Genomic DNA, 27,988 nt, shown 5'->3' with positions numbered 1-27,988 from the left:
TAACGACATCTTGATTAGCGTAATTAACGTATTAACCAAAGCTCCCTGCAGTCAGCACCAAGCTGATGTGTTGCCGTGACATTGTGTCTGTTTGCCGTTCAGGGTTACGTCTTGTCACAGTCTGTGGGACCATGGACACTGTGGTTTGGTGCCTGGGCATTCTGTGGTGTGTGGTGGAGATTCAGTGTACAGACGGTAGGTAACATCTTCACATTTGTAGCTCACCGCTGTGCTTATACCCAAGCTGCCTCAATCTTGCCGTAAACACTGAGAGTCGCCAGCGACTTTCAAGTCAGATCTATGGTGGGTTCAAATATGTGGTTTATTTGTGAAATCTTTAGGATTCTTAGACGTGCAATGCAATCTCCCGAATTTTGTGTATTCTAGCGTATATTTACTATTTTGGTCGTATAGATGACTTAGTAAGTTTGATGTTTGCTTTCTTCCACGAATACAGAGTGACATTTAGAATGTGGCCTAACGTAACATGTACTATACTTGGGATTACACTTCCTCAGTAATGTACAGATTCTATAACTAGTACGTTTGTTGTTTCCGGTATTCGAACTCTCAATCTCAGAATCAGGCAACTTCCCGCCAGCACACGATGTGGAAGTCGCTGTGGCTGTGAGTTAGTTAGGAGGCTGCCGTCACCTACTGGTTCTCACACTGGGTATATTGTGTGATGTGTTGGCCTTTGTACCCGTCACCTACTGGTTCTCACACTGGGTATATTGTGTGATGTGTTGGCCTTTGTGCCCGTCACCTACTGGTTCTCACACTGGGTATATTGTGTGATGTGTTGGCCTTTGTACCCGTCACCTACTGGTTCTCACACTGGGTATATTGTGTGATGTGTTGGCCTTTGTACCCGTCACCTGCTGGTTCTCACACTGGGTATATTGTGTGATGTGTTGGCCTTTGTGCCCGTCACCTACTGATTCTCACACTGGGTATATTGTGTGATGTGTTGGCCTTTGTACCCGTCACCTACTGGTTCTCACACTGGGTATATTGTGTGATGTGTTGGCCTTTGTGCCCGTCACCTACTGGTTCTCACACTGGGCATATTGTGTGATGTGTTGACTTTGGTACCCGTCACCTACTGATTCTCACACTGGGTATATTGTGTGATGCGTTGGCCTTTGTACCCGTCACCTACTGGTTCTCACACTGGGTATATTGTGTGATGTGTTGGCCTTTGTGCCCGTCACCTACTGGTTCTCACACTGGGTATATTGTGTGATGTGTTGGCCTTTGTACCCGTCACCTACTGGTTCTCACACTGGGTATATTGTGTGATGTGTTGGCCTTTGTGCCCGTCACCTACTGGTTCTCACACAGGGTATATTGTGTGATGTGTTGGCCTTTGTACCCGTCACCTACTGGTTCTCACACTGGGTATATTGTGTGATGTGCTGGCCTTTGTGCCCGTCACCTACTGGTTCTCACACTGGGTATATTGTGTGATGTGTTGGCCTTTGTGCCCGTCACCTACTGGTTCTCACACTGGGTATATTGTGTGATGTGTTGGCCTTTGTACCCGTCACCTACTGGTTCTCACACTGGGTATATTGTGTGATGTGTTGGCCTTTGTGCCCGTCACCTACTGGTTCTCACACTGGGTATATTGTGTGATGTGTTGACTTTGGTACCCGTCACCTACTGATTCTCACACTGGGTATATTGTGTGATGCGTTGGCCTTTGTACCCGTCACCTACTGGTTCTCACACTGGGTATATTGTGTGATGTGTTGGCCTTTGTGCCCGTCACCTACTGGTTCTCACACTGGGTATATTGTGTGATGTGTTGGCCTTTGTGCCCGTCACCTACTGGTTCTCACACTGGGTATATTGTGTGATGTGCTGGCCTTTGTGCCCGTCACATACAGGTTCTCACACTGGGTATATTGTGTGATGTGTTGGCCTTTGTGCCCGTCACCTACTGGTTCTCACACTGGGTATATTGTGTGATGTGTTGACTTTGGTAACCGTCACCTACTGGTTCTCACACTGGGTATATTGTGTGATGCGTTGGCCTTTGTACCCGTCACCTACTGGTTCTCACACTGGCTATACTGTGTGATGTGTTGACTCTGGTACCCTTCGCCTATTGGTACTCACACAGGGTATATTGTGTGATGTGTTGACTCTGGTACCCTTCACCTACTGGTTCTCACACTGGGTATATTGTGTGATGTGTTAGCCTTTGTACCCGTCACCTACTGGTTCTCACACAGGGTATATTGTGTGATGCGTTGACCTTTGTACCCTTCACCTACTGGTTCTCACACAGGATATATTGTGTGACGTGTTGACCGTGCGGTGTGGGCGTGGGCGTGGGCGTGGGCGTGGGCGTGGGCGTGGGCGTGGGCGTGGTGTGGTGTTGTTGGTGTGGGTGCGGTGTAGTGTGTGTGTATGCGTGTAGGGGGTTTGTGATGGTGTGTGTATGTGTGTAGGGTGTGGGTGATGGTGTGTGTATGTGTGTAGGGTGTGGGTGATGGTGTGTGTATATGTGTAGGGGGTGGGTGATGGTGTGTGCATGTGTTTGAGTGTGGGTGTTAGTTTTGGTCAGCTTTCAGCAATATTTCAGCAATATTTCAGCAGTATCATGGCTGGAGACATCAGAAATAGGGCTCGCGTACTGCCACCACAGTATCCAAGACTGGTTAGCTATTCTCCAAACGTTCGTAGCCTTACGAACCTCTTAAGCCCACTCTTCACACATTGGCGAAGATCATTGTCAAGAATTGCTAGGGCCCTGGGCCTTTATTCTCGATCCGTTCGTAGCCCTAAGAATTCTTAACTTTGATCGTAGCCAGTGTGTTAAGAACGTGGCGCTACGAACGTTTCGAGAATAGCACTCCCCGTCTTTCGATGACGCGACTTATGCGGTATTTACAGTAAGAGTCCCAAACTAGGACTACACGTGTTATCTTCTTGTCGTAACCTACGAAATCCATGTGATGAGAAGTTCGACCAAGGATTCACCTTGCTGAACATTTCGACTTATGAACGTCTGACACAGTGAAGAATACAGACTGTGATAATCACAGCCGACAGTAGTTGGTAACCAGACACCGCTCCTTTTCACCACATTGTCTTAAAGAATAACATTATAGTAAGCAAGGTGGTTACACCCATCATTTCGGATTCCCAAAAATACCCGACAGCCTTTGGTACATCTTGAGGGTCTTGTTGATCTTATGCAGTCGTTATTAATATTAGTCTAATAGGGCGCCAGGCACTGCCAACTTACTGGTTTTAACTTACGTTGTTTCTTGCTGAAGTTACTCTCCATCCCTGTGTATCACAATTGTTTCCAATTTTCATGATCGTGATGTTTTCGCCTCTCGCAGTACAGGTCATCAAGGGAGACAACCTAACACTACAGTGTTCGCTGGATAATGACGACCGGGAAATCACGTGGTACAAAGATGGCGCCATTGCTGCTTCCGTTCAGATGTATGAGGGTGGAAGCTGTGACTGGGGTCTAACAAAGAATCATCGGGGCAATATTTGGATATCTTGCTCCAAGAGCTCAGTCTATCTAACGGAACTGGAATCTACGACGGCAAAGTGGTTGTGTGCTGAACCACAGAGAAGGAAATACAGCGATCAGATAAGAGTCACATTCCAGTACGGACAAGGTGAGTGCTCGGTACTGTAACTACACTGATGATGTAGACGACGTTGTACTTTCAATCCGAGATAACTCAGTTAGACTACAGTTGTCAAAGTCGCCACTTGGCCGAATAGTCTCACTGATGACGTAGGACGTTGTTAATGACATCGACCACTAGTTCGACTCCTAGTGGGCCAGTTGATGAAATCACCTTTCCGTGATAATCCCATGTAATCCCATATTTTGTTCCCTGTGAAATAGTGTCCGGGAACACAAACGTGATATAGTATGAACTAACACCATAACTGCAAAATACTTTCTTGTTCCACGATGAAAAACATGTTTGTGTTGAGGGTGTGAGACGGTAGCTCATTTCATATGTTTACATCTAAATGCTGAGATGTCACACACTACGTAGGAATTCCATTGCTGACACAGACAGTTCTAAACATGCTGACCTAATCACACTTTGTCTAAACACACAGTACAAGTGGAGTAAAGTGTGAGGTATGCCTGGTGTAGATATGGACAGACGAGGGTGCTCGTGATGTAAGACAAACTGTCTTCGTTTTAATATTTTGAACAACATTAATGATTTTGGCACGCCGAATATCCTGTTCGAAGCCCCACATGGGCACAGTGTGTGAAGTGCAGTTCTGGTATCTCCCGCAGTGATATTGCTGGGATATTGCAAAAAACGATACTCACTCAGTCAATCAGTTAAAAAATTAAGGTGACTGGAAAGTCCCGAACACAGCCTTGGGTGTGACACAGCTCTGCTGGATTACAATAGGAGTGACATTCCGACACATTTAGTAACAGAACTCTAAACAGTCGACTAATTACCATGGCAAGATACATTAATTGGTTTGGTATATACGTGACACGTGTTGACCTGTGGGAGGTCGCAGTGACTCACGAGATACATACGTGCTGACTAAGCGTGTACACAGATGTTGGGGGCCGAAGAGTAAGTCTAGGGGTTAAAATATTCGCTTGTCACGCCGAAGACCCGGGTTCGATTCCCCACTCAACCACTCACCCAGTTTTAGTGATGTACAAATACTGTACAAAAAAACATAACAAACATTTCGCCACTCACTGAGCGACGCCAGTACCCGACCTTTGTGATGGAGTAATTCGTGCTCATTCTATCGGTCACTCGTTTCCAGACCATGTTTTACGTCACTCTGAGATATTGTTACACGAAATGAAGGCCCCCATTTGACGAATGGCTTCTTATGTGTGGAGGAGTTGTCATATCTGCGTTGTGAGAATGATAAATGCGCGTTTTGGGTTATATATATATGTATATGTCCCATGTCTGTTCGCTTAAAGTCAACAAAGACAACTTATTTAGTTATTAAATCCAAGAAGTACAGACAACAATTCGAAAACAGTGACATCCTCCAGTGCAAGAATACAACAATTGTCATACGATAGTTGGGGATGAACTAGTATTTTCTTATGTCCCAGAAGCAAATTGCTTAAGATAACTTCAAATATTACAACAAAAATTGGATGGATAGTTAAATCAGTTTAATAGATGATATCATCAATGGATCAGTTGTCAGTTGTCGATGATAAAATCCCAACTCTTTCGTGACATCAGTAAATTTGATAGAGGTAGGTATTCAAACATTGCTGAAGGGGTAAAAATATATATTTGATTTTCCGAAATAAGATCGATTGAAGTAATTATTAACATAGATACAGAAACCTGAGGAGTACCCCCGGTGCTATTTCTCTTAACTGAATTCCATCCACGGTAAATGACTGTTAAAATCAGCTGAAGGGGTAGTCTAGTGGATAAAATGCTCGCTCGTCACATCAAAGGCTCGGATCCGATTGCTCCAATGGGTACAATGAGTGAAGCCTATTTAGGGTGTCCTCGCCGTGGTGTTGCTGGAATATTTCTGAAAGAGGCACATAAAACCAAACTCAGTCATAATATGACTATAATGTACAAGAGATAGAGCGATATATCCACCAGATTCTCATATGTCTTTCCGTTAAAGAAACCGTTACTCCATTTCTAAACTCGCTTAAGTTCTGTGAGCCACTTCCAAGTTGAACGTCTAACGAGTGGTCTTTAAGAGCCATTCACTTAATGTGACTAAGTATAAACCGTCCGAAGAGTTACGTCCGTGCGAAGAGTCTCCCTATTGTGATGTGTCGTCGTTACGTAATGCCCGTGCCATTCTCTGGTTCATTTCATGTATGAATACCGTTATAACATGCAACGCCTGATCAACATTTGGTATATACGTGACCTTTAGGAGGTCACGGTGACCCACATGATAGGGATAGTTAACGAAGCATGTATGCAGTTAAAGCAAATGAAAACATATTTGTGTATATACTTTACTAAGCAACTGATTAAATCTTTCGTCATATCTGTTAGCATTACATGTAGAATTGATGCAGTGAGCGTCTTTTGGTACAGATTTAAAACTAGAAAGATGGTACAAACAAGGCCATCACAAATTAATGTTTGAGTGACAAATACTAGTGTCCGGAAATACATTAGTAAGAAATTAATTTGAAAGTATGTTATTCCCACCATGCTTGAAATGTGCCGATTAAATAGCAAACATACTGATTTTCAAAGAACCGATATCTATCCCGCCAATCAGAGCTTGTGTATTATGCGGAAACCTTTTTGTTTAAAAAGTATACTTCCCACCAAAAGTTTAGACTCACAGGTGTAAACTAAATTTTGCAAAATATTCCATACCGTTTCCAGGGACTATTTACACATGAACTGATGATGTATTGTAAAACAAATTCGTAACGTTGAACAGATTTTAACAAAGCTTTACACCAAAACGCAGCTATTCACATGCACGATATTTGTACATGCTTCTCAGCATGTAATGCATGATCCACGTGCAGGTCATCTCCACACACCCCCACCCCCACACTCCACCCACACGGACACAGACACACACACACACACACACATAGTAAGCGTTTTAAGCGAGTCTAAACCTTTGATGAGAAGTGTATATGTTTTATTCAAATTATATATTTTAGTTTAATACAACCCTGTTTAAGTATTGTTCGACTGTTGAGTGCCAGTGCCGACCATTCGACATTCGACTTTCTACCATTTCGACATAATTTTAAAAGCGTATAATATTTTCAAAAGCATTCTGTAATGTGACAAAATTAGTTGAGAGGAATAGTTTCTTTCAAGATCTGGGCTATGTCTCTGTGACCTATCAAATCATAAATGCCTACTAAAGACACGTGTACCTTCAATGTTGAGATGTCTTGAAGCCGGACCTCAAAGTTGACCTGGACACAGTCATCCCCGGCACGACCTTTGCCTTGGACTGCACCGTCAATGTCAAAGTTGATCGCGTCATCTGGTACCACAACGAGGTGAGCGTGGCTGACATCCGACGTAACACTGCGGGTCAGTGTAAAGTTGTCTGGCACAAGGACCAACGTTTTACAACTAGTTGTGAGGGAAATAGAACCAGTCTGGTGATCAGGGACGCCATCACCTCCGACGGACGGATGTGGTACTGCTACGACTCCACTCATCATATCAAGAGCAAGAAGGTCGACATCAACGTTGTCAGGGCTACAGGTACGTCAACATCAACGTTGTCAGGGCTACAGGTAGGTTAACATCAACGTTGTCAGGGCTACAGGTACGTCAACATCAACGTTGTCAGGGCTACAGGTAGGTTAACATCAACGTTGTCAGGGCTACAGGTACGTCAACATCAACGTTGTCAGGGCTACAGGTACGTCAACATCAACGTTGTCAGGGCTACAGGTACGTCAACATCAACGTTGTCAGGGCTACAGGTAGGTTAACATTAACGTTGTCAGGGCTACAGGTAGATTGACATCAACGTTGTCAGGGCTACAGGTAGGTTAACATTAACGTTGTCAGGGCCACAGGTACGTCAACATCAACGTTGTCAGGGCTACAGGTACGTCAACATCAACATTGTCAGGGCTACAGGTAGGTTAACATTAACGTTGTCAGGGCTACAGGTAGATTGACATCAACGTTGTCAGGGCTACAGGTAGGTTAACATCAACGTTGTCAGGGCTACAGGTACGTCAACATCAACGTTGTCAGGGCTACAGGTACGTCAACATCAACGTTGTCAGGGCTACAGGTACGTCAACATCAACGTTGTCAGGGCTACAGGTAGGTTAACATCAACGTTGTCAGGGCTACAGGTAGATTGACATCAACGTTGTCAGGGCTACAGGTAGGTTAACATCAACGTTGTCAGGGCCACAGGTACGTCAACATCAACGTTGTCAGGGCTACAGGTACGTCAACATCAACATTGTCAGGGCTACAGGTACGTCAACATCAACGTTGTCAGGGCTACAGGTAGGTTAACATTAACGTTGTCAGGGCTACAGGTAGATTGACATCAACGTTGTCAGGGCTACAGGTACGTCAACATCAACGTTGTCAGGGCTACAGGTAGATTGACATCAACGTTGTCAGGGCTACAGGTACGTCAACATCAACGTTGTCAGGGCTAAAGGTACGTCAACATCAACGTTGTCAGGGCTACAGGTACGTCAACATCAACGTTGTCAGGGCTACAGTAAGTCAACATCAACGTTGTCAGGGCTACAGGTACGTCAACATCAACGTTGTCAGGGCTACAGTAAGTCAACATTAACGTTGTCAGGGCTACAGGTAGGTTAACATTAACGTTGTCAGGGCTACAGGTAGATTGACATCAACGTTGTCAGGGCTACAGTAAGTCAACATTAACGTTGTCAGGGCTACAGGTACGTCAACATCAACGTTGTCAGGGCTACAGGTAGATTAACATCAACGTTGTCAGGGCTACAGGTACGTCAACATTAACGTTGTCAGGGCTACAGGTAGATTGACATTAACGTTGTTAGGGTGTGTGTGTGAGTTTAGTTTTACGCCACACTCAGCAATATTACAGCTATATGGCGGCGGTCTGTAAATAATCGAGTCTAGACTAGACAATCCAGTGATCAACAACATGAGCATCGGTCTGCGCAATTGGGAACCGATGACATGTTTCAACCAAGTCAGCGAGTCTGACCACCCGATCCCGTTAGTCGCCCCTTACGACAAGCATAGTCGCCTTTTATGGCAAGCATGGGTAGCTGAAGGCCTATTCTACCCCGGGACCTTCACGGGTTTAACGTTGTCAGGGCTACAGGTAGGTTGACATTAACGTTGTCAGGGTTACAGGTATTTTGACATTAATGTTGTCAGGGACACAGACAGGTCAACATTAAAAGGTTGGTCACAATAACCGTTGTAGTAGGTAATAGATCCACATCAACTGTTCATTTATGATGCCAGTTTCGGAGAAACAGATACGTGCTGGTCAAGAAAGGTTTTACACGTGACCAGGAATCCTTCCATTACTGTGTAACAACGAGAGAGTATATCTATCTATCTGAGTATATCTGAGGTATAAATAACAAACGGAAACACTGGTGGCACATGTATCACTGGACTGGTCCAGACTCGATTATTTACAAACCGTCGCCATGTAGCTGGAATACTGCTGAGTGCGGCGTAAAGCAAAACTCACTCACTCACTGACTAGCAGTTGTAGGACGTTGAAGATATACCTGCTGGTGTGATACAAAGAAAATTGGGCATTAATAACAGTAATTACAAAGGACGTATACCATCTCAGAATATTGCTACTTGTAAACACATATAAGATGATTCACGACCTGACAAATGACCCCAATTAGCATACTTGGGAACGCCCCACAGAACGATCCACTTGAAACAAGAGGGAGACAGGTTGTCTGATAAATATTGAGAAGTTCATTTTCCCCATGCGTTTCACGGATGAATTGTTATAGCACACTCGATTTGGGAACAGGTACAATCCCAACGAATTGAATCAACACAATATACTGAGCAAATATGTTTAGGACCACCGATCCATTTCACGAAGCAAATGACATTTTCCTGTTTTTTTTAAAACAAAGTTGTTGAATATCTAAAATGCTTATCAATGCCCCAATCGTCTATTTGTCTTCGTCTTAACTAAGTGTTAGCGTGGAATATCAGTATCTTATGCCTGAAATTGCAGTCTTATCATTCGAAGGAATATGCGGTGTTGATTTCATGTCACGGTTAGCATGTATTGCACGTGCATAATCGTCAAGCTACCTGTAGCAGCCAAGTGTACTCGCCCAATTCGTTGTACCGCCTGTCTTGTCAGGATCATCTGATATGTGTCTAGCAGTAGAAGTTGTGCTATTGACTGCGGTGTAAAACAGCATCAAACGTACAGTCAACAGTCAACAGTTTACTGATCATGCAATCGGCACTTTCAGACATTCCTGTCCTGGTCACCTCCCAAAAGATCGCCAATCTGGGCAGTCATTTAAACCTGACCTGCCTTCTTCCGTATATCTCTCCCCTGGTGCGATGGTCGTCAGATGACCAGGACTTCGGTGACGCCACCGTCCAGTATATTGGGGGATGCAAGTTCACTATCCAGCGGGAACCACCCCCGGGCTTTAACTACACGTGTGACAAAAGGACGGTGTCCATTGCATTCACGGCTCTACGCGCAGTCAACGGAACAAGATGGCGATGTCAAGACCCTTACCGGAAGTTACGAAGTCGGGAAGCAGAAGTGAAGGTCACCCTCCCATCAGGTGTTTTGTCAAACAATTCTTCAAGTGTTCAAAACTTACAATGGAGTGTTGCTATCTATATGTTTTGAGTGTTGTATTTTCTGGGTCATTAGTGAAGGTGCGATGATAAAATGACGTACAAAGGAAACTGTACACCAGTAATATCGAAAATAGTTTGAAGAGCAATAAACCTGAAATCTGAGATCAGTATGATATACCAAACGCACAACATATGAATCATGAACCCAAACACTCCAACTTCAGTGTTTTTTGCTTTTGATGGATATTTACGAAATTCACGTTGATTGGTGACTGCACGTGCAATCCATGCACTAAATGTATAGAAGGTGATCCGCGAGATAACTGACATCATTGCAACGAAAAGTACACAAGAAGAATGCTAAGGCTATCAGCAGTACAACGAGAGAGAACCGTCAGTATGTCCTGCAGGGCAGCAAACAACAGCCACGTTGCCAGAAACCATCGCCATCCTTTTCAGCCGTTTCAGACCTCTGACCATCCCAGAAATAGGACACGGTCGCGGCACCCGAAGAAGACTGCTCATGCAGTCACCAATAGACATGAATTTCGAGAAACATGTATCAGAAACAAAAAACTCAAAACTTGGTGTGTTTGGGCAAATGATTCACATGCTACCCGCATATGTCAAAATATTTTCGAAATTACGGGTTCTTTTGTACCTCGGTTTACTAAGCGATATAACGTTTTTCAATTTCCGAGAATACAGTTCTGTTGGAAAGTATAATTCCTTGCCAGCGTTTTATGTGATGCTTTGCTTACCAAGTTACTTTACCGGACATACGCTAACCCTCACTAACCCATTTACCCCGGACGAGCGGCGGGGTAGACGAGTGGTTTCAGTGTCCGCTCGTCACGCTCAAGTCACGGGTTTGATTCCGCATAAGGGTACAACGTGTAAGGCCTATTTCTGATATGATTGATATTGATGGAATATTGCTAAAGGTGATGTATCCATTAACTCACTCACTCACTGACGTGCAGTGTGGCCGACTGGCGTTGACCTGAGTGGATACAGGGGTTCGACCACAGACCATGGTGGGATGACAATAACCTGCACGTCACAGTGTGACCACCTGTTCGACTTCCAGTGGCACTACGGCAACCTGACAGCAGCAGCCTCGCATTCCGAGTTCGACTCCACGCAGTACAGATGCAGCCAGTCTCTGACACTTCGGCCCGACTGGACATACCACGGCCGGACTGTCCGATGTTTAGTGACCAACTCAAAGACAATGAAAGCAAGATTTGGACAGGCTCAGCTGGAAGTAGAGTGTAAGTACCCATCTCGGAATCCCTAGAAAACTTGTTCAATTTGCATATTTGCAATATTAGTTTCGTAATGTCTCTCGCACCAATCTGACTATCCCAGTGCTGTCCAGTCATTTAGTTACCGGGTGACTACTGGCGAAATGTGGGTAATGCTTGGGTGTGACAGCGTTTTGACCAAATTTTGTTCCCGTCTAAATCTTTCACAATTTGATATCAATAACCTGGTAAAAACAAAACGATAGTCAGAAATCAAACGGAAAAAGTGTTAAAAAAAACTCATTTCGCTGATTAGGTTTCAAGTCTCAAGTTATTCGCCCAAACACTAATACGCTGTCTAATCCAAACGTCCGTGCATTCCGTGGTGTAAGATGCGTTTTGGGGCGATCAGTGAAGTCCACATAATTATCCTGCAACTGTCACAAAACATTAATATAACACACAGTACAACTCATCTCATCTCATTCATTCATTTATTCTGTGTGGGTGGCGGGGAAGTGGGATAGTGAAGAAGGACAAGGTGAGCGGGCTGTCTAATGCTCTGTCTTGCATGCGAGAGGTAGCTGGATCGATTCTTACTTGTGACCGAGGGTAATACCTTGGAGCTACCATTACTTGCAGGCTTCTTCAGTGTTGTCACGACCCCTGGTGGGCAGTACAAGAACTATGTCATTCGATGGTATGTGACCAGATGGTGGGCACACGAACGCATCCGACACGTGTGCATGTAGTTGCGGGTACTGAAGCGTGCAGTCTCATTGGACAAAATACTATAACTGTGTGTCCCAGTTCACACTGTGAGGTCGAGGTTTTTACTCGTTACGCCTAACAGGCTGCATGTGTTGAAAACTTCCCAGGGAACTGAGTTGCTTAAAACAGTGCCAGAAGAATAGGACATCCGTTGATCAGGGACACACTCCAGCACCTTGAGCATGTACTAGCTGCATGGATAAGACTCACGGATTCCAGTCCCGTCTCAAGTGTGTGCAGCCCATTTCTGGTGTCCCCCGCCGTGATACTGATGGTGTCCCCCGTCGTGATACTGATGGTGTCCCCCGCCGTGATACTGATGGTGTCCCCCGCCGTGATATTGCTGGTGTCCCCCGCCGTGTTATTGCTGGTGTCCCCCGCCGTGTTATTGCTGGTGTGCCGTGTTATTGCTGGTGTCCCCCGCCGTGATATTGCTGGTGTCCTCCGCCGTGTTATTGCTGCAATAGTGCTAAAGCAGAGTGAAACCAAACTATCCCTTGTCAACTGGTATACATTGTGTGTGTAGAACTACGGGTATCGGGCAGCTGTATTTAGACATAACAGACGACCTTATGGGAATAACACAGTAGAATGATGTGGAGAGCCTACTCTAGAATCATCTGTCTGCGAGACTTTAGTCAAATTTCTTAGACTTTTCTTGGAATATTAACGGGGGGCGAGCACATGCCCTTGTATCATACTGCCTGTAGGTGTTTACTGCATCTTTATAGCTCGTTCATTCCTGTGATACCTTTGTACCGTCTTTGTATCGTCTTTGTACTGATTACTGAACTGAGTTAATTTAAGAATACATTTGTCAGTTTTATCACCTTTTCTTCACTGGTTTGGCTGATAATTCGCCTGTTAAATGTTTACTAGTTTCAACGTGGAAATCAACACTAAAAAATATCACTTTATTCAAAATTACCATCGTCTCATATATAATGACACGACTCTTTTGCTATGTTGAATGTAATTTGTTGTCAAATCCCCCCACAAGCCAAGTACTCTGTTGGTCTTAAGAACATACATTCCATCAGCTGAACACATTCCATCAGCTGAACACATTCCATCAGCTGAACACATTCCATCAGCTGAACACATTCCATCAGCTGAACATTATATATCACATGGTGAAAAATAGAACTCTAATTACAATGTATCATATATCGCTGACGATTTAAGAATCTAATCTAATCTTGATAAAATAGATTGTCCTGAACCTAACAAGAGCCAGACTATATTTGACAAACAGCCTTGCTGTGACTCATTCGCATATCCCACCAGTCTGCTTACTCGCATCATCAATATATGTTGATGTTCTGCTCTCTTTGATATCTTGAACCAGTTCAGTCTGTGACGTCATCGCGTCAGAACTGCACAAGTTGCCAAGTTGTATGATGAACCAACAACCAACTGAAATCTTGATGAGACTGGGGTCAAGTGACAATATGTTCAAAATTAAATGTGTGAATTAATGTTCTAACATGAAAGCTAAATCACCTTTGTAAAACACATCACAAGTTGTAGACAACATTCAGCAGGTTTAACCTTTGTTTGTATTGCCTACCTATTACCTGAAGTAGAGAATAATGTCTGTCTGTTAACGGAGTGAAAGTTAGTGAACATAGCTGAAATAAGCACTACTCATGAAATGAAACCAGATGTTTGTCCTCTCTTACAATGAGCTGTGTGAAGCCGCTAGCCCCCACCCCCTCCCCTTTCCCCATCCCATCCCCCTCCCCTTTTCCCATCCCCATCCCCATCCCCATCATGGACGTGCTATGTAGGAGAGTTTAGAGTCTACACATAGAGTTACATGTCTGCCAGTTGTCCGGCATCTCTCCGTTCTGTCGTTTATCGGCCATACTTCCATGACACCCAGTCGGCATGAATGGTAAGGTCGGCTGTACCGCCCCATTCATCGTACAATGATCTTGGAGACTAAGGTCCTCAGAGTCACTTCCCACCGGCATTACGTTACACGCCAAGATGCCACCGAACTGGAGCCCAATGTGGCATAAAGCCGATCTACAGCATTCCTTACATTGGCGCTAATGGAATGTATAGCGTGCTAGGACCATATTCACATTTCAACATAACTGACCAAGTGACAAGAATAGAAAATTGATTTCAATCCGAACATAATTCTGCTGAATGCAAACAGATTTAAATCGATTGCTGGTGTGCTGTCAGCGTGTCTCCATGAGTCAAGTCTACAAATCTTGTTCGTGTTTGCACGGCGGGGATACACAAAAGCTTTGGGATATTATAATGTCTAGTATTAATCCAGCTCAAAGGTCAGTTAAAGTTTAGCCATTTTGATCACGGAAAGTCCTTGGATGTGCTTCCGCGATTCGAACCCACACCCTCAGAGCCAGGCACCACACAACGTGAACATCGACCTATACAGTTGGGATACCATTCTGTCAGGCTAAATGTACTCTGTTCAGTGTCCCACCGGTCCCTCCTCCTCAACTGTCATTCCCACGTTACACATTAAAACGTTTTCTTTTGTGAATATCACTAGAAATGTATGATTCAAACCCTTGCATTTTTGTGAAAAAATAGGTCGGTCTTATTTTTTTATTTGCATATATTTAGACATTAGACATAAAGCCACTTGATCTCCAGAATAAATTTATTCCAAGCCTGTTAACAAATGGTCTTTTCACCTTTCACAATACGTTCCCCAAATAATGGAAAACAACCATCCATCCATCCATCCATCCATCCATCCATCAAAGCATCCCTCTGTCCACCCACCCATGCATATTGGTTAAAGCGTTTACCTTGGAGACACAGGTTCGATTCACTACATGGGAGCAATCTATGAAGTCCATTTCTACGGCCCTCGACATGGTTTTGCTGGATTGTTGTAAAATGCAGCGTAAATTAAACTCACTCTTGCTTGCAGATCCCCCGCTTCCCTCTGTATCCTTGGAGTTCCTCGCAGACAAAAACGGAACCGTGGAACCAGTCCTGATATGCAGAGTTCGGGCCAATCCAGGTCACGTGACATTCAGCGACTGGAAACACATGTATAACGGGGAGCTGATTCGAGAACTCCAAGGTGAACAGCGACGGATGGAATCAAGGTTACGTCTTCCTCGACCCTCCTACTTGGATGAGGGTGTGTATGTCTGCAGCGTTACCAACGAGGCCCTCCGTAAGCTGGGGAGGGACCCGATACCCAGCGATATCACGTTCGAACCCCGTGGTACGTATCAGTTGTGTTTGTGGAGACTCCCCTTTGTCATGTTATTTAGTGGGAGGAATGAGTGAGTGAGTAAGTATTGTTTTCGCAGTGTTCCAGCAATATCATTACGGGAGACAACATGCTGGAGAATGGAACACGTCTGTCCGGCGTAACGAGCGAACGCCTTAACCACGAGGCTACTCTACCGCACCTTTAGTGGGAGGAAAGACGCTACATGCATTAAACATTTTTCATTTTGTGTGCTGGCGATTATGTGCCCGACTACTGGATGGGACCCAAACTGACAAATCTGTACTTTTTCGACACAAGTGTAACCTAGAATATAACACTCTGATCATGCAAATCCACGACGGCTGAGGACTAGCAGCATCGCCAGGACAGATCCGGGGTAATGTAGACCTGATGTGCAACATATTTTGGGTCTAACATGAAATGGGGCGTTTAAAAGATCCACAGGCCTTCAGGTGGATGCTCAACACCCGTGAAGATCCGGGTTAGAATGAAAGACTTGCGTGCAGGATGAATCATGTTCGACTCGTTAAGCACCTGTGAATTTAGCACGCTTGAAAGGAGTTGACCGTTTTTTTGTGTGGATTCTCAAAGAAACGAAATCACACCTTTGTTTATGTTAAGCTTTTCGTTTCAGGAGCTCCTGTATTCCTGCAAACCAACGCCTTGTCAAAACAAAGGATAGCCACGTCAGTGACGTTAACCCAACGTGTACTGTCACCATTGCCGACGTTGCGCGTTACCTGGCTGTACAAAGACGCCAGATTGACACTGCCCTACTCCGGCTACAGGCAGGTCATCAACGAGACCGTTGAAACACTTCTGGTTTACACGAAGAGTATTGAGAAGGAGGTGTTTGATATTCAGCTAACCATTGAGGAAATTAACAAGCAAACCTACGGAATGTATGGGTTGGAGGTCTGCAATGAAGTCGGATGTATCAAGTCCAAGGAAATATACATCAGTAAGTATAGCATGTCTTGGGCCTAGATTTTCGAAGCTCTCTTAGACCTGAGATAGTCGTAAATTATTGTAAATGTATGACACTTACAACTACTTTAGCCCTATGACAGTATCGAAAATCTAGGCCTAGATCTCGACGGGATATAGGATGCGTTGTGAAGGGAGACGGGATGGATTGTGAAGGAGGCAGCGATGGGTTGCACCATGACACCTTCGGTTAAACCAAGATGCACGCAACAATGCACCATTGAACCCCAGGATTATACCAAGATACACACGCACATTGCACCCCAGGATTGCACCAAGATACACACAACAGTTCACCATTGCACCCCAGGATTATACCAAGATACACACAACAGTTCACCATTGCACCCCAGGATTATACCAAGATACACACAACAGTGCACCATTGCACTCCAGGAATATACCAAGATACACACAACAGTGCACCATTGCACCCCAGGATTATACCAAGATACACACAACAGTCCACCATTGCACCCAAGGATTATACCGAGATACACATGACACGACGATACCCACAGAACCATAAAACCATGCTACATAAACCCAGACATGCACACTGGTGCCTGATACAATATACAACGATAATCACAGAATCGTGGTCTCTCGCTCTGAGCGGCATCAAAGTTCCCGTGATGCAACACTGAAAACTAAGCTTGTAATTCAGCACTGAAATGTCGTCGGTGTCACATGACTGCCACATGCGGCTGAAGTGCAACACAGGTGTGCACAGGTAGATGTTAATAGTCCGTATGTAACTTGAGTGACTATGTTTCACGTGCCACAGTATTTGATACAGCGCCTGCTATTCATGTAACCACCCGCATGTCTGTCTGTCTGTCTGTCTGTTTGTTAGTCCTTCAAACACTAGCGATATTTCTTGTGAAAGTATACACCAATGAATCTTGTGGCGAACGGGGTGCTCGAGATGAGTTGGTATTTTAGCTATTATCAAGTTGTTGTGAGCTGTTTGTAATTGTCGTTTTATGTCTCTTAATGACGACAAGCTGGTCTATAAAAGGAGGGCAGTTTTTGTTTAGAGTCGGAATCCGTTAAATATTCCTCGTTAAGCATTTCAAACAGATGATTCGTGTGGTGACTTTAACAGCCTGTGCGTGTTCTTTACCCAACTTAAAGTCTCAGATGACAACGACTCAAAATCTGACTGAAATCTAACAAAACTGCAGCAGATTGGATTTTTATGTCGTGATTTTGTTTATGTATACTGTGACCAATTAACATTTGATCATAAACGAACAATGATAGATAAAAGGTATTTTCATTCAGAATAATATCTGTAATCTATATCTAGAAGTATTAAATATACACATGCGACGTCATTAGAAAGATCAAATACCCTGTGCGGATAAGATTGACGAATTTGCTTTCATTTTTAAAGACAGAAATATTATCAGTTTGCTACACTTTACTTGTGATACCCATAATTCATGTCATCACAACGGCTGTTTTATATTGACGTGAAAACGTAATGGCCTGCAGTCCAGACGTCTAATGTCACAAACGTGATATAAGTGTATTTCTGTTCAGATCGGAGTTTAAGTAAAGGCCAGTCACCGATATTGCCTTGAAATACTTCAAGTTCTGAAAACTGAACAGCCATAGTTTGGTCACTTAGTTGACTGACCTCTACAACAAGTAGAAAAAAGTAGACAGATGAGACTACATCCACCAGTGAGACCACCTACGCTGGTTCTGGTCATGATCTATGACTCAGAGTGACACAACACACTCCACAAGATAGGGCTCATCACTCTGGACACCTGGGTTCGATTCCCCTCATGAGTACCATGTACGAAGCTGATGTCCCCGTCTTGATGTTGCTGGAACATTGCAGGAGTAACACCCAGCTCATTCACTCACTCACCCACAAGACTAGCTGACAGCAGTGAAGACTTCAGTTCTCAAGTATTCAGCCCTACGTGAACACTTCACAACTTCCAAGAAACAACAATGCATATTCTTTTTCCAAGCGCAATGTGACTCTTGCTTACAAGTTGTTTGAACAGACTACAACATGGTTACACGATGCCATTTAGAAAGTGAGCAAATGCAACGTATGTCATATTTGGGATTTCAGTTTCTCAGTAAAGTACAAATTCTGTTACTTTGTTTGGTCGAGTCCCATACGGGATTCGAACCCGCACCCTCAGAGTCAGACACGTAATCGCCAGCACACAAAGTCAGCCGCCTAGCCCACTCAGCCACCGCGACTTCCACGACTTTCTAAATGGCATCGTGCAATCATAGCTTTTGCCCGTGGGAGCCGTGCCAATTCACACTTATCAGAGGGGTACACGAAGTACGCAGTCTAGACTACCAGTTGTCCGACTTTCATTTTCGTGGAAGTCGCGGTGGCTGAGCGGGCTAGGCGGCTGACTTTTTGTGCTGGCGATTAGGTACCTGACAGTACCCCTGACTCTGAGGGTGCAGGTTCTAATCCCGGATGGGACTCGACCAAACACATACTAGAATTTGTACTTTACTTAGAAAGTGAAATCCCAAATATGACATACGTTGCAAGACTACAACAATCTGGGCTTTAGTAACATTGTACGACAGACACTGGACATGTCGAAGTTTGTGCTAGGCAATTCTGTATTGCTGATAGTATGTTTGATTAAGGAGCACAATCATCTGCAGGTGTCACATACTATAAACTGAATTTTCCATGACACAGTGACAATCTTAGCGAGAACTGTTCGTGACGTGGGAAGGAAATCCATTTCGCTGTGTCAAATGACAATAGGGTCCCCAGGGTCATGTTGTTGGTTGTACCTGTGGTTGAATTGCTGACAAACCCCAAGTTGTGTGTCATTTGAGTAAAACTGTTGTGAAAGATATCGCAGGGGGAAAAATCGAGAAAAGAATGTTTCCATTTTAATTGGAAACATGACACTTTTAATACAAATGCAGCTGTTTATAAATTTAATCTAAAAACTGACGTCAGATGTACGAAAATAGGGGCTTGATATACCTATGATTGTTAACAAAACACGCCGGTACACTTTCAAGGCATCAGTTTCAGAATAGGGAACGGTAAAACGATCGGCGACTACCTCAGTGAAGCAAACATCATGATCATCTGTCATCACGGACAAACCAACACACAACTAGTGCGAGTATCTACAGTTACCACCCATGTATATATGAGTCAGTGAGTGTTTTATGCCGCTTTGAACATCAGTATGAAGTGTGAGGAAAGCCCCAGATCAGTGATGCACATCTTTACACCCAACGTCTCAGAACACATAATACGGTCATATAGCAGCAGGAGGTCGATCATGGTGCAGCAGTTAGTTGGAGGTCATGGTAGGACAGTTAGTTAGAAGGTCGGTCATGGTGGGGAAGTTACAATCGGACCGATGAATTGCAATTTTGTATAATTGTAAAAAGTTGCCACATAAATATAACTAGTACACACATTAATCAGGTCGGCGATGGTGCGGCAGTTAGCAAGAGGGTAATCATGGGGCGGCAGTTAGCAAGAGGTCGGTGATGGTGCGGCAGTTAGCAAGAGGTCGGTGATGGTGCGGCAGTTAGCAAGAGGGTAATCATGGTGCGGCAGTTAGCAAGAGGTCGGTGATGGTGCGGCAGTTAGCAAGAGGGTAATCATGGTGCGGCAGTTAGCAAGAGGTCGTTGATGGTGCGGCAGTTAGCAAGAGGTCGGCGATGGCGCAGCAGTTAGCAAGAGGTCGGTGATGGTGCGGCAGTTAGCAAGAGGTCGTTGATGGTGCGGCAGTTAGCAAGAGGGTAATCATGGGGCGGCAGTTAGCAAGAGGTCGGTGATGGTGCGGCAGTTAGCAAGAGGGTAATCATGGTGCGGCAGTTAGCAAGAGGTCGTTGATGGTGCGGCAGTTAGCAAGAGGTCGGTGATGGTGCGGCAGTTAGCAAGAGGTCGTTGATGGTGCGGTAGTTAGCAAGAGGGTAATCATGGTGCGGCAGTTAGCAAGAGGTCGTTGATGGTGCAGCAGTTAGCAAGAGGGTAATCATGGTGCGGCAGTTAGCAAGAGGTCGTTGATGGTGCGGCAGTTAGCAAGAGGGTAATCATGGGGCGGCAGTTAGCAAGAGGTCGTTGATGGTGCGGCAGTTAGCAAGAGGGTAATCATGGTGCGGCAGTTAGCAAGAGGTCGTTGATGGTGCGGCAGTTAGCAAGAGGATAATCATGGTGCGGCAGTTAGCAAGAGGTCGGTGATGGTGCGGCAGTTAGCAAGAGGGTAATCATGGTGCGGCAGTTAGCAAGAGGTCGTTGATGGTGCGGCAGTTAGCAAGAGGGTAATCATGGTGCGGCAGTTAGCAAGAGGTCGGTGATGGTGCAGCAGTTAGCAAGAGGGTAATCATGGTGCGGCAGTTAGCAAGAGGTCGTTGATGGTGCGGCAGTTAGCAAGAGGGTAATCATGGTGCGGCAGTTAGCAAGAGGTCGGTGATGGTGCAGCAGTTAGCAAGAGGGTAATCATGGTGTGGCAGTTAGCAAGAGGTCGTTGATGGTGCGGCAGTTAGCAAGAGGTCGTTGATGGTGCGGCAGTTAGCAAGAGGGTAATCATGGTGCGGCAGTTAGCAAGAGGTCGGTGATGGTGCGGCAGTTAGCAAGAGGGTAATCATGGTGCGGCAGTTAGCAAGAGGTCGTTGATGGTGCGGCAGTTAGCAAGAGGGTAATCATGGGGCGGCAGTTAGCAAGAGGTCGTTGATGGTGCGGCAGTTAGCAAGAGGGTAATCATGGGGCGGCAGTTAGCAAGAGGTCGTTGATGGTGCGGCAGTTAGCAAGAGGGTAATCATGGGGCGGCAGTTAGCAAGAGGTCGTTGATGGTGCGGCAGTTAGCAAGAGGGTAATCATGCGGCGGCAGTTAGCAAGAGGGTAATCATGGTGCGGCAGTTGGTAGGAAGTTGTTCATGCTGCGGTAAGTGCTAGCCTATATTCAGAGTTTCTTTTCGTGATCCATACCAGGGGCAGCCGAGTAGCCGAGTGGTTGAAGTGTTCGCTGGTCATACCGAGGACCTATACCAACCTTAATGTGAGCGAGTGAGTGCGTATGGTTTTAAGCCGAATTTTTTCGAAGACCCAGTTTCGATTCACCACATGGCACGATATCAGAATCACAATCTCAATCACAACCGAAGGGTTCACCAATATTGTAAACCATCATTTAGCGATAGACTTTGCCTTGGATGGCATCATATTTTCAGTCTTGCAACTGAGATTAATGACTGCCCCTGTGTGCCACATCTTAGAGGGTAGATATTAGGATGTAGTTCATTATACTATCAACCATCGGTTTGCTTGGTCCAGCTTCGATCATAGAAAGGTTGGAATCGTGCTGATGTCAGCTAAAAGGTGAATGTGCCCACAAGCATTGATTAGTCGTATATACATGTTGCAGATATGCTGGAACCGGCTAGGGCAGAGGAAGTACCGGAAGCAGAATCAGTACCGGATGAATCAGGGCCAAGGTTTGGATATGCACAGATCCTAGGCTTCTGTGCCGGCTTCGCGGCGCTGCTTCTCAGTATAATATTGCTGGTGTTCTTGGTGCGACGTCATCGTACCTCAGCGAGACGTGTCAGCATTACACAAGATACGTCACAAACACGTACGTTACTGAATTTCGTTAACATTTTCCATTTTATCTCACGCATAAATGTCGTTTTCTGATTGGCTGAACGCTTCTCTATTGTTTTCAATGCACTTACACGCGAGTAAATTTTCTGTGTACCCCTCTGGGGCCGAACTCATGTAGTACTTCGTGGTAGGAGTTGTTTCAAAGGCATTTAGAAGTTGGAGGAATCAAACTAAAAGTGCTTTATGGTTCAACTTCTTTATTCTACAAGGTCACAACGTTTCGAGACAGATTCTAGTCTCTTCTTCAGGTGAAGTGAGGGTAAAACTAAAGGGTTGCAGTATATATACACATAACAGTAGACTGATAACAATGGGTAACAAGATATACAGGTTAACAAGATATACAGGTTTCTATTAATTGATGTACAGGCTTCAATTGATAGATGTACAGGCTTCTAATTATGTACAGGCTTCAACTGATTGGTGTGCAGGCTTGTGTTGATTAGGTTAACGAGTTACAGGTAAAGATGTTTGGATAAAGATTAGTCACTGAGGATAAGGTGGTTCCATGCATTGGGTAAGTAAACACCTCCGTCTCTGTTGACTGAGGGATTGTTCCGCTTGATTGCCATGGCTTCTAGGAGCTTCCGTTTTTTTTAAGTCATTGGCGTTCCTAACTAATGTCCTGGTGTTGTCCCAAACAATCTTGTGGTTGGGGTTGCAACAGAGACGGAGGTGTTTACTTACCCAATGCATGGAACCACCTTATCCTCAGTGACCAATCTTTATCCAAGCATCTTTACCTGTAACTCGTTAACCTAATCAACACAAGCCTGCACACCAATCAGTTGAAGCCTGTACATAATTAGAAGCCTGTACATCTATCAATTGAAGCCTGTACATCAATTAATAGAAACCTGTATATCTTGTTAACCTGTATATCTTGTTACCCATTGTTATCAGTCTACTGTTATGTGTATATATACTGCAACCCTTTAGTTTAACCCTCACTTCACCTGAAGAAGAGACTAGAATCTGTCTCGAAACGTTGTGACCTTGTAGAATAAAGAAGTTGAACCATAAAGCACTTTTAGTTCGTGGTAGGAATTCTTTACCTCGAATAACATTGAGTCACGATGTACATACATTACCTATATTTTGCGAATGCAAATCGTTGGAAGGGAGATAACTCTAAATCCGTTGTTTCTCTTGTCGTCTGCAAAACCAAGGAAACTGTCTTGTATCCGTGCGTCAAACAATTCAAAATAAACAACGGGGTGTTGGGTAAGAATATGTTGCTCACTGTTTATGTGGGTTAAATGACGAACGGTTTTGGGCTTTGATAGTAGTATCACACGTACTTAGCATCTTAGCACGTGGTTTATATTTGTCTTTTGTCTTCCAGCTAATCCAGACATAGTGACTGAGTAAGTACAAACAACAGCACATGTTACATTTATTGGTATTTCTCAAAATCCCCGATCCCAGGGGTAGCCGCGTGGTTAAAGTGTTCACCCACCACGCTGAAAACCCAGTTACGATTCCGACATGGGTACAAAGAATGAAGACCATTTTGGTGCCTCTTGCCGTGATATTGCCGAAAGAGCCATGAAAGCGGCGTAAAACCATACTCTCTCACAACCCCTCCCGTCATTACCCGTCTGTAATGCAAATGCCCCAAGTGATGCAAGCCTAAATCTCAAATCACAATGAGGCTTCTTTTCCATATACACATGGAGTTCACGCCATCAGTTTGATCCTGCCAGTGAAGATGCGGGTTAGAACTGATGTTACATAACCATGTAAGGTGATCGGGTGGCCAGACTCGCTGACATGGTTGACACAAGCCATCATACCCCACCTGCGTGGATCGATGTTCATGCTGTTAGTCACTGGATTGTCTGGTCCAGACTTGATTCTTTACAAACCGTCACCATATAGCTGCAAAAATGCTGAGTGTTGCGTAAGATTAAATTCACTCACTCGTTGTGAACCTGCTATAGCAAATGTAGGTGTTCACCGAGAAACGAGAATGGTAACTTTCATAAAGCAACACCAGAATGTCAAAACATGTCACACTGCCCCTGGCAGAGTATGTTCCCATGACATACTTTGTTAACTTAATAGAAAATGAGTCTTGTGTAAAGATCAACTCATCCACACTGACTTGATTCTTCGTATTTCCCAGAGCAGCACAGGTGGACTCGGCAGCCTGCAGTGGGAAAGGTGCGTGGTGTGAAGATATCATCTTTAAACACGGCATATACCCCAACAGTATTTCACTGATAATGTTTACCAGATATCACTATAATTGTCTTGAGCCAAACAACGTTACGCTAGAAGTGCATTTAATGGTCCAGGTAGCTGACAAAAAAAGAATTTGTAAGAAAACGAAACGACCAGAATGTCAGAATCACCACCTGGAAAAGAGTGAGTGAGTTGATATTACACCCGAGAAGGTTCTCACACAATGTATCTATGTGGGGAATCGAACCGGGACTTCAGCGTGACGAGCGAAACCACTGTTCTACCCCACCGCCCTACTTGAAAAAGAATGCTTAGAACTGGAAAAAACATTGTGTCGCAGATAAGGATTATTACTTATTGTAGTCAGAAAATAACATTAAATTTGCTACTCATGAGTATAACTGACCTTTGATTACGTTGCTGAAACCTTTTCATGGATAATAAACCTCTCTTCTCTGAAATTAAAATCCGTTTTAATGTCTCGGCGAACATTGCATGTGAGTCTGTTCACTACCACAAAGCAGCCTTAGCATGATGTCTGGGTGTAAGGTAAATTACAAATGTATAAATGTGCGGATCCCACACGTTGTAAATACCTAAAACAACATCGCCACCGCGGCATTTCGTTAAGTCACTTTACAGATCAACATCAATAGATATCAAAGCTTTCAAGGTTGGATGCACAGGCGCCCGACTCTGTATATTTATAAGGATAGCACCTATCTAAATATAACATCTAAAACAAGTGTGTCAGTAAATCGAAACAAAATGGCGTGTCGGCGCGCCTCCGGTCTCGCAAACATTTCCATCGCTTTGATAGTTGGATAAATTTACAATCATTTGACGTCTGTAAAGTATATGTACCTTACGAACCCCTACGCTGATCATTTTATTCCCATTTCAAATTCTTGATAATTTTTTACGTCCATTCTAGCCCGGAGGTAAACAAAACTAAGGCTACGGGACTGAGTCTCTGATTGGATAATATTTGCACCATCCATGTTGGCTTCTAAGAACTGTTCCCCCCACGCCCCCCCCTCCTCTGTCTCTCCCTCTTTCTCTCTCTCTCTCTCACACACACTCTCTCCCACTCTCTCTCTTTCTGTGTGCATGCTCTGAACAGCAAAGGAAATGCAGTTTTCGAATTGAAAGCTCAGAACAACATGCGTTCATGTTTTCAGTTTAAAGGCCACAGTTGCATTCCTTTTGTTGTTCAGTACACTTTCAGGCTGCGCCTTAAAATGGTGTTTATTAGATACGGTTTACTATGAGACCAAGGATAAACAGCTTGTTTCTAGCTGTTGATCTTGTCAGTTGTTGTTGTTTTTCTCAGAATACGAAAATACATATAATATTTTAACACAAGGTATTTTAATACAGTTTCCTTAACAGAACAAAATTTCTCAATTTCTTATATTCTTATGGATATGTTTATATTTACAGGATCCCCGCTGTCGACAGATGAGCCGGGGGTTGCCATAGCAACATAACGGCCTTGAAACGCTGTTTAACTATTGAGGAATCTGCCGTAAAATGTCACGGCTCAAAACACGGTGCCCATGTGACTGATGTTACCGCTGATGTTACCGCTGATGTTACCAACATATTGAAGGAGGCAAACTAACGTGGACAAATTATCATCAACTTTGGGCGTATTCAAATGTTAACGGACGATCAGTTCCCTCCTAACATTGTTTTTGGTTCCAAGCTGCCAGAACATGTTGTGGTTACTCCTGCACGTGCGTCTTGTGATGCACCTGCAGGTGGCCATGACGCTGGAGCGAGCCACGAAGCCATGGATTCTTCCATCTGTTTCACGGTTGTGTGATGTAGTTTTAGGCGGAATCTGAAAACTAGCATGGATGTGATGCAGTCAGATACTCAGGATGTCTTTGTAATAAGAAATAGAAGAAAGCAAAAACACAATGATTACTGACGTGTACCGAATACTTTTGCATGAATAACAACAATCAATACATTTTTTCTACTTTACGTGCAGTTTTAGCCGTTATATGTCACAAAACGTTGGTTGTTTGGTTGCTCTGTTGTTTATGTGAAGCCTATTTCTGGTGTCCCTCGGCCTGATATAGCTGCTATATTTCCAAAAGCGGCATCTTCAAGGCTGCCAAGACATAGCAAATATACTAATAGTATTCAGAACACGTCTAAGTTGTAGAGTACATCTCAGTAGCCATTTGTCCGTATTTTGTTAGCCACCATTAACTTGCTGGATACTTTTTAATGCTCGGTTCTGTATATAACGAGATTCACAACGCGTTATTGATTAGTGAGTTAGTGGGTTTGCGCCACACTCAGCAATGTTCCAGCTATAAGGCGACTGTCTGCAAGTAATCGAGTCTGGACCAGACAATACAGTGATCAACAGCATGAGCATCGATCTAAGCAGCTGGGGTGCGATAACATGTTTATTAACCAAGTCAGCTAAACTGACCCCCGGATATCGTTAGTCACCTCTTACGACAAGCATGAGGTACTGAAGATCAGTTCTAAACCGGATCTTCACGGGTTGTCATTGATGAAACACTATATGTCTCCGTATAGACGCGAAACATGAACCAAAAATGACTGATCACACCAGGCTCAGTGGCGTAGCGTAGTGGTAAACATCCCGTCGTCCCGCTGAAGACCCGGGCGGAATTCCCCTCATTGGCCCAATGTGTGAAGCAATGAGATATTGCTGGAATATTTCTTAAAACGGCGTAAAACTAAAGCACTCATTCATAGTGAAAATTCCCTCGGGTATGTGCATTCCTCACATGTATCAAGGTGGGGGTAGTTCTCTTCAAACACAGGACTATACACTACGTACTGTTTGTAGGCAATGTGTAAAATCAGCCAATTTATAAATGGGCCGATTCACTCATTCAATTTCAGTCAGCTTACAAATTGCTTGAAATATCAGTCGATTGTTTTTTTACTGAAAAGTTCTGGCAACTAAATGAGTGAATCAAGCAATTTATATACTGCCTGATTATATACATTGATTATGACATATATACATACCTACACGGAAGTACAACAGCGATGTAGGAGCATGGTCACGAAGTCAGCCAACTTACTGTCAGCGGTCGGAGGGTAAAGGCGCCGATTGACTTTAAACCTCTATGTGTGACTTCACTTACGACCAGTCATGTAATATATTTATGAATTAAACACGAGATGAGGTGAAATGATGTAAAGTCGTACTGATGAATATTTCGCTCATAAGACGACCTGAATGCGTGTATCATGCGTGGTTGCATGTACTAACCCACACTCAAGCTGGGTTTTGTAGTGCCAGCTCACTAACATACCATGAATATCCCACTCAGACACGAATGACGGGCGCCAGGTGGGAACAAGTACCATGTTTTAACGTCTTTTGGTATGACGCAGCAGGGGATCGAACGCACGACTTTCCGCTCTCCAGACGGACCTGTCGACACTCTTGAATTATTTTGACACCAATGTATATGTTTGTGATCTGAAATCACCCAGTTAATGTCCCTGTGATCAAACACTAAAGCGTCTCTCGAAAACGCAATGGGTTGCCTTGCCAAGGGAGACAACTTGTGTTACCTTAGGGATTAGTTCGACAATGAATTATACAGCTGAATGCATCACT

General features: G+C 44.2%; 1 protein-coding gene across 1 annotated transcript; it reads left to right on the top strand.

The window, feature by feature from the left end:
• The first annotated feature begins 86 nt into the window (after positions 1-86).
• Positions 87-26,355, top strand: LOC137277915 (uncharacterized). Its single transcript, XM_067809956.1, has 11 exons — positions 87-195; positions 3,360-3,650; positions 6,897-7,223; positions 9,959-10,285; positions 11,288-11,578; positions 15,240-15,542; positions 16,189-16,515; positions 21,938-22,147; positions 23,522-23,543; positions 24,305-24,342; positions 25,807-26,355. Exons 1-11 carry the CDS (start codon positions 132-134, stop codon positions 25,851-25,853), a joined length of 2,247 nt encoding a protein of 748 aa, XP_067666057.1. The 5' UTR covers positions 87-131; the 3' UTR covers positions 25,854-26,355.
• The last annotated feature ends 1,633 nt before the right edge of the window (positions 26,356-27,988 follow it).

Source organism: Haliotis asinina, chromosome 1 (assembly GCF_037392515.1).
Source record: "Haliotis asinina isolate JCU_RB_2024 chromosome 1, JCU_Hal_asi_v2, whole genome shotgun sequence".
In the NCBI taxonomy this organism is placed as follows: Eukaryota; Metazoa; Mollusca; class Gastropoda; order Lepetellida; family Haliotidae; genus Haliotis; species Haliotis asinina.
The sequence above is the reverse complement of the archived record's forward strand: the minus strand, read 5'-3'. Positions and strand labels throughout refer to the sequence as shown.

Excerpts from the sequence above, each read along its gene's own strand:
- LOC137277915 (XM_067809956.1), top strand. The coding sequence starts at position 132 with ATGGACACTGTGGTTTGGTGCCTGGGCATTCTGTGGTGTGTGGTGGAG. Across the intron at positions 7,224-9,958 it reads CAACGTTGTCAGGGCTACAG|ACATTCCTGTCCTGGTCACC; the intron begins GTACGTCAACAT and ends CGGCACTTTCAG. Across the intron at positions 10,286-11,287 it reads GAAGGTCACCCTCCCATCAG|TGTGGCCGACTGGCGTTGAC; the intron begins GTGTTTTGTCAA and ends ACTGACGTGCAG.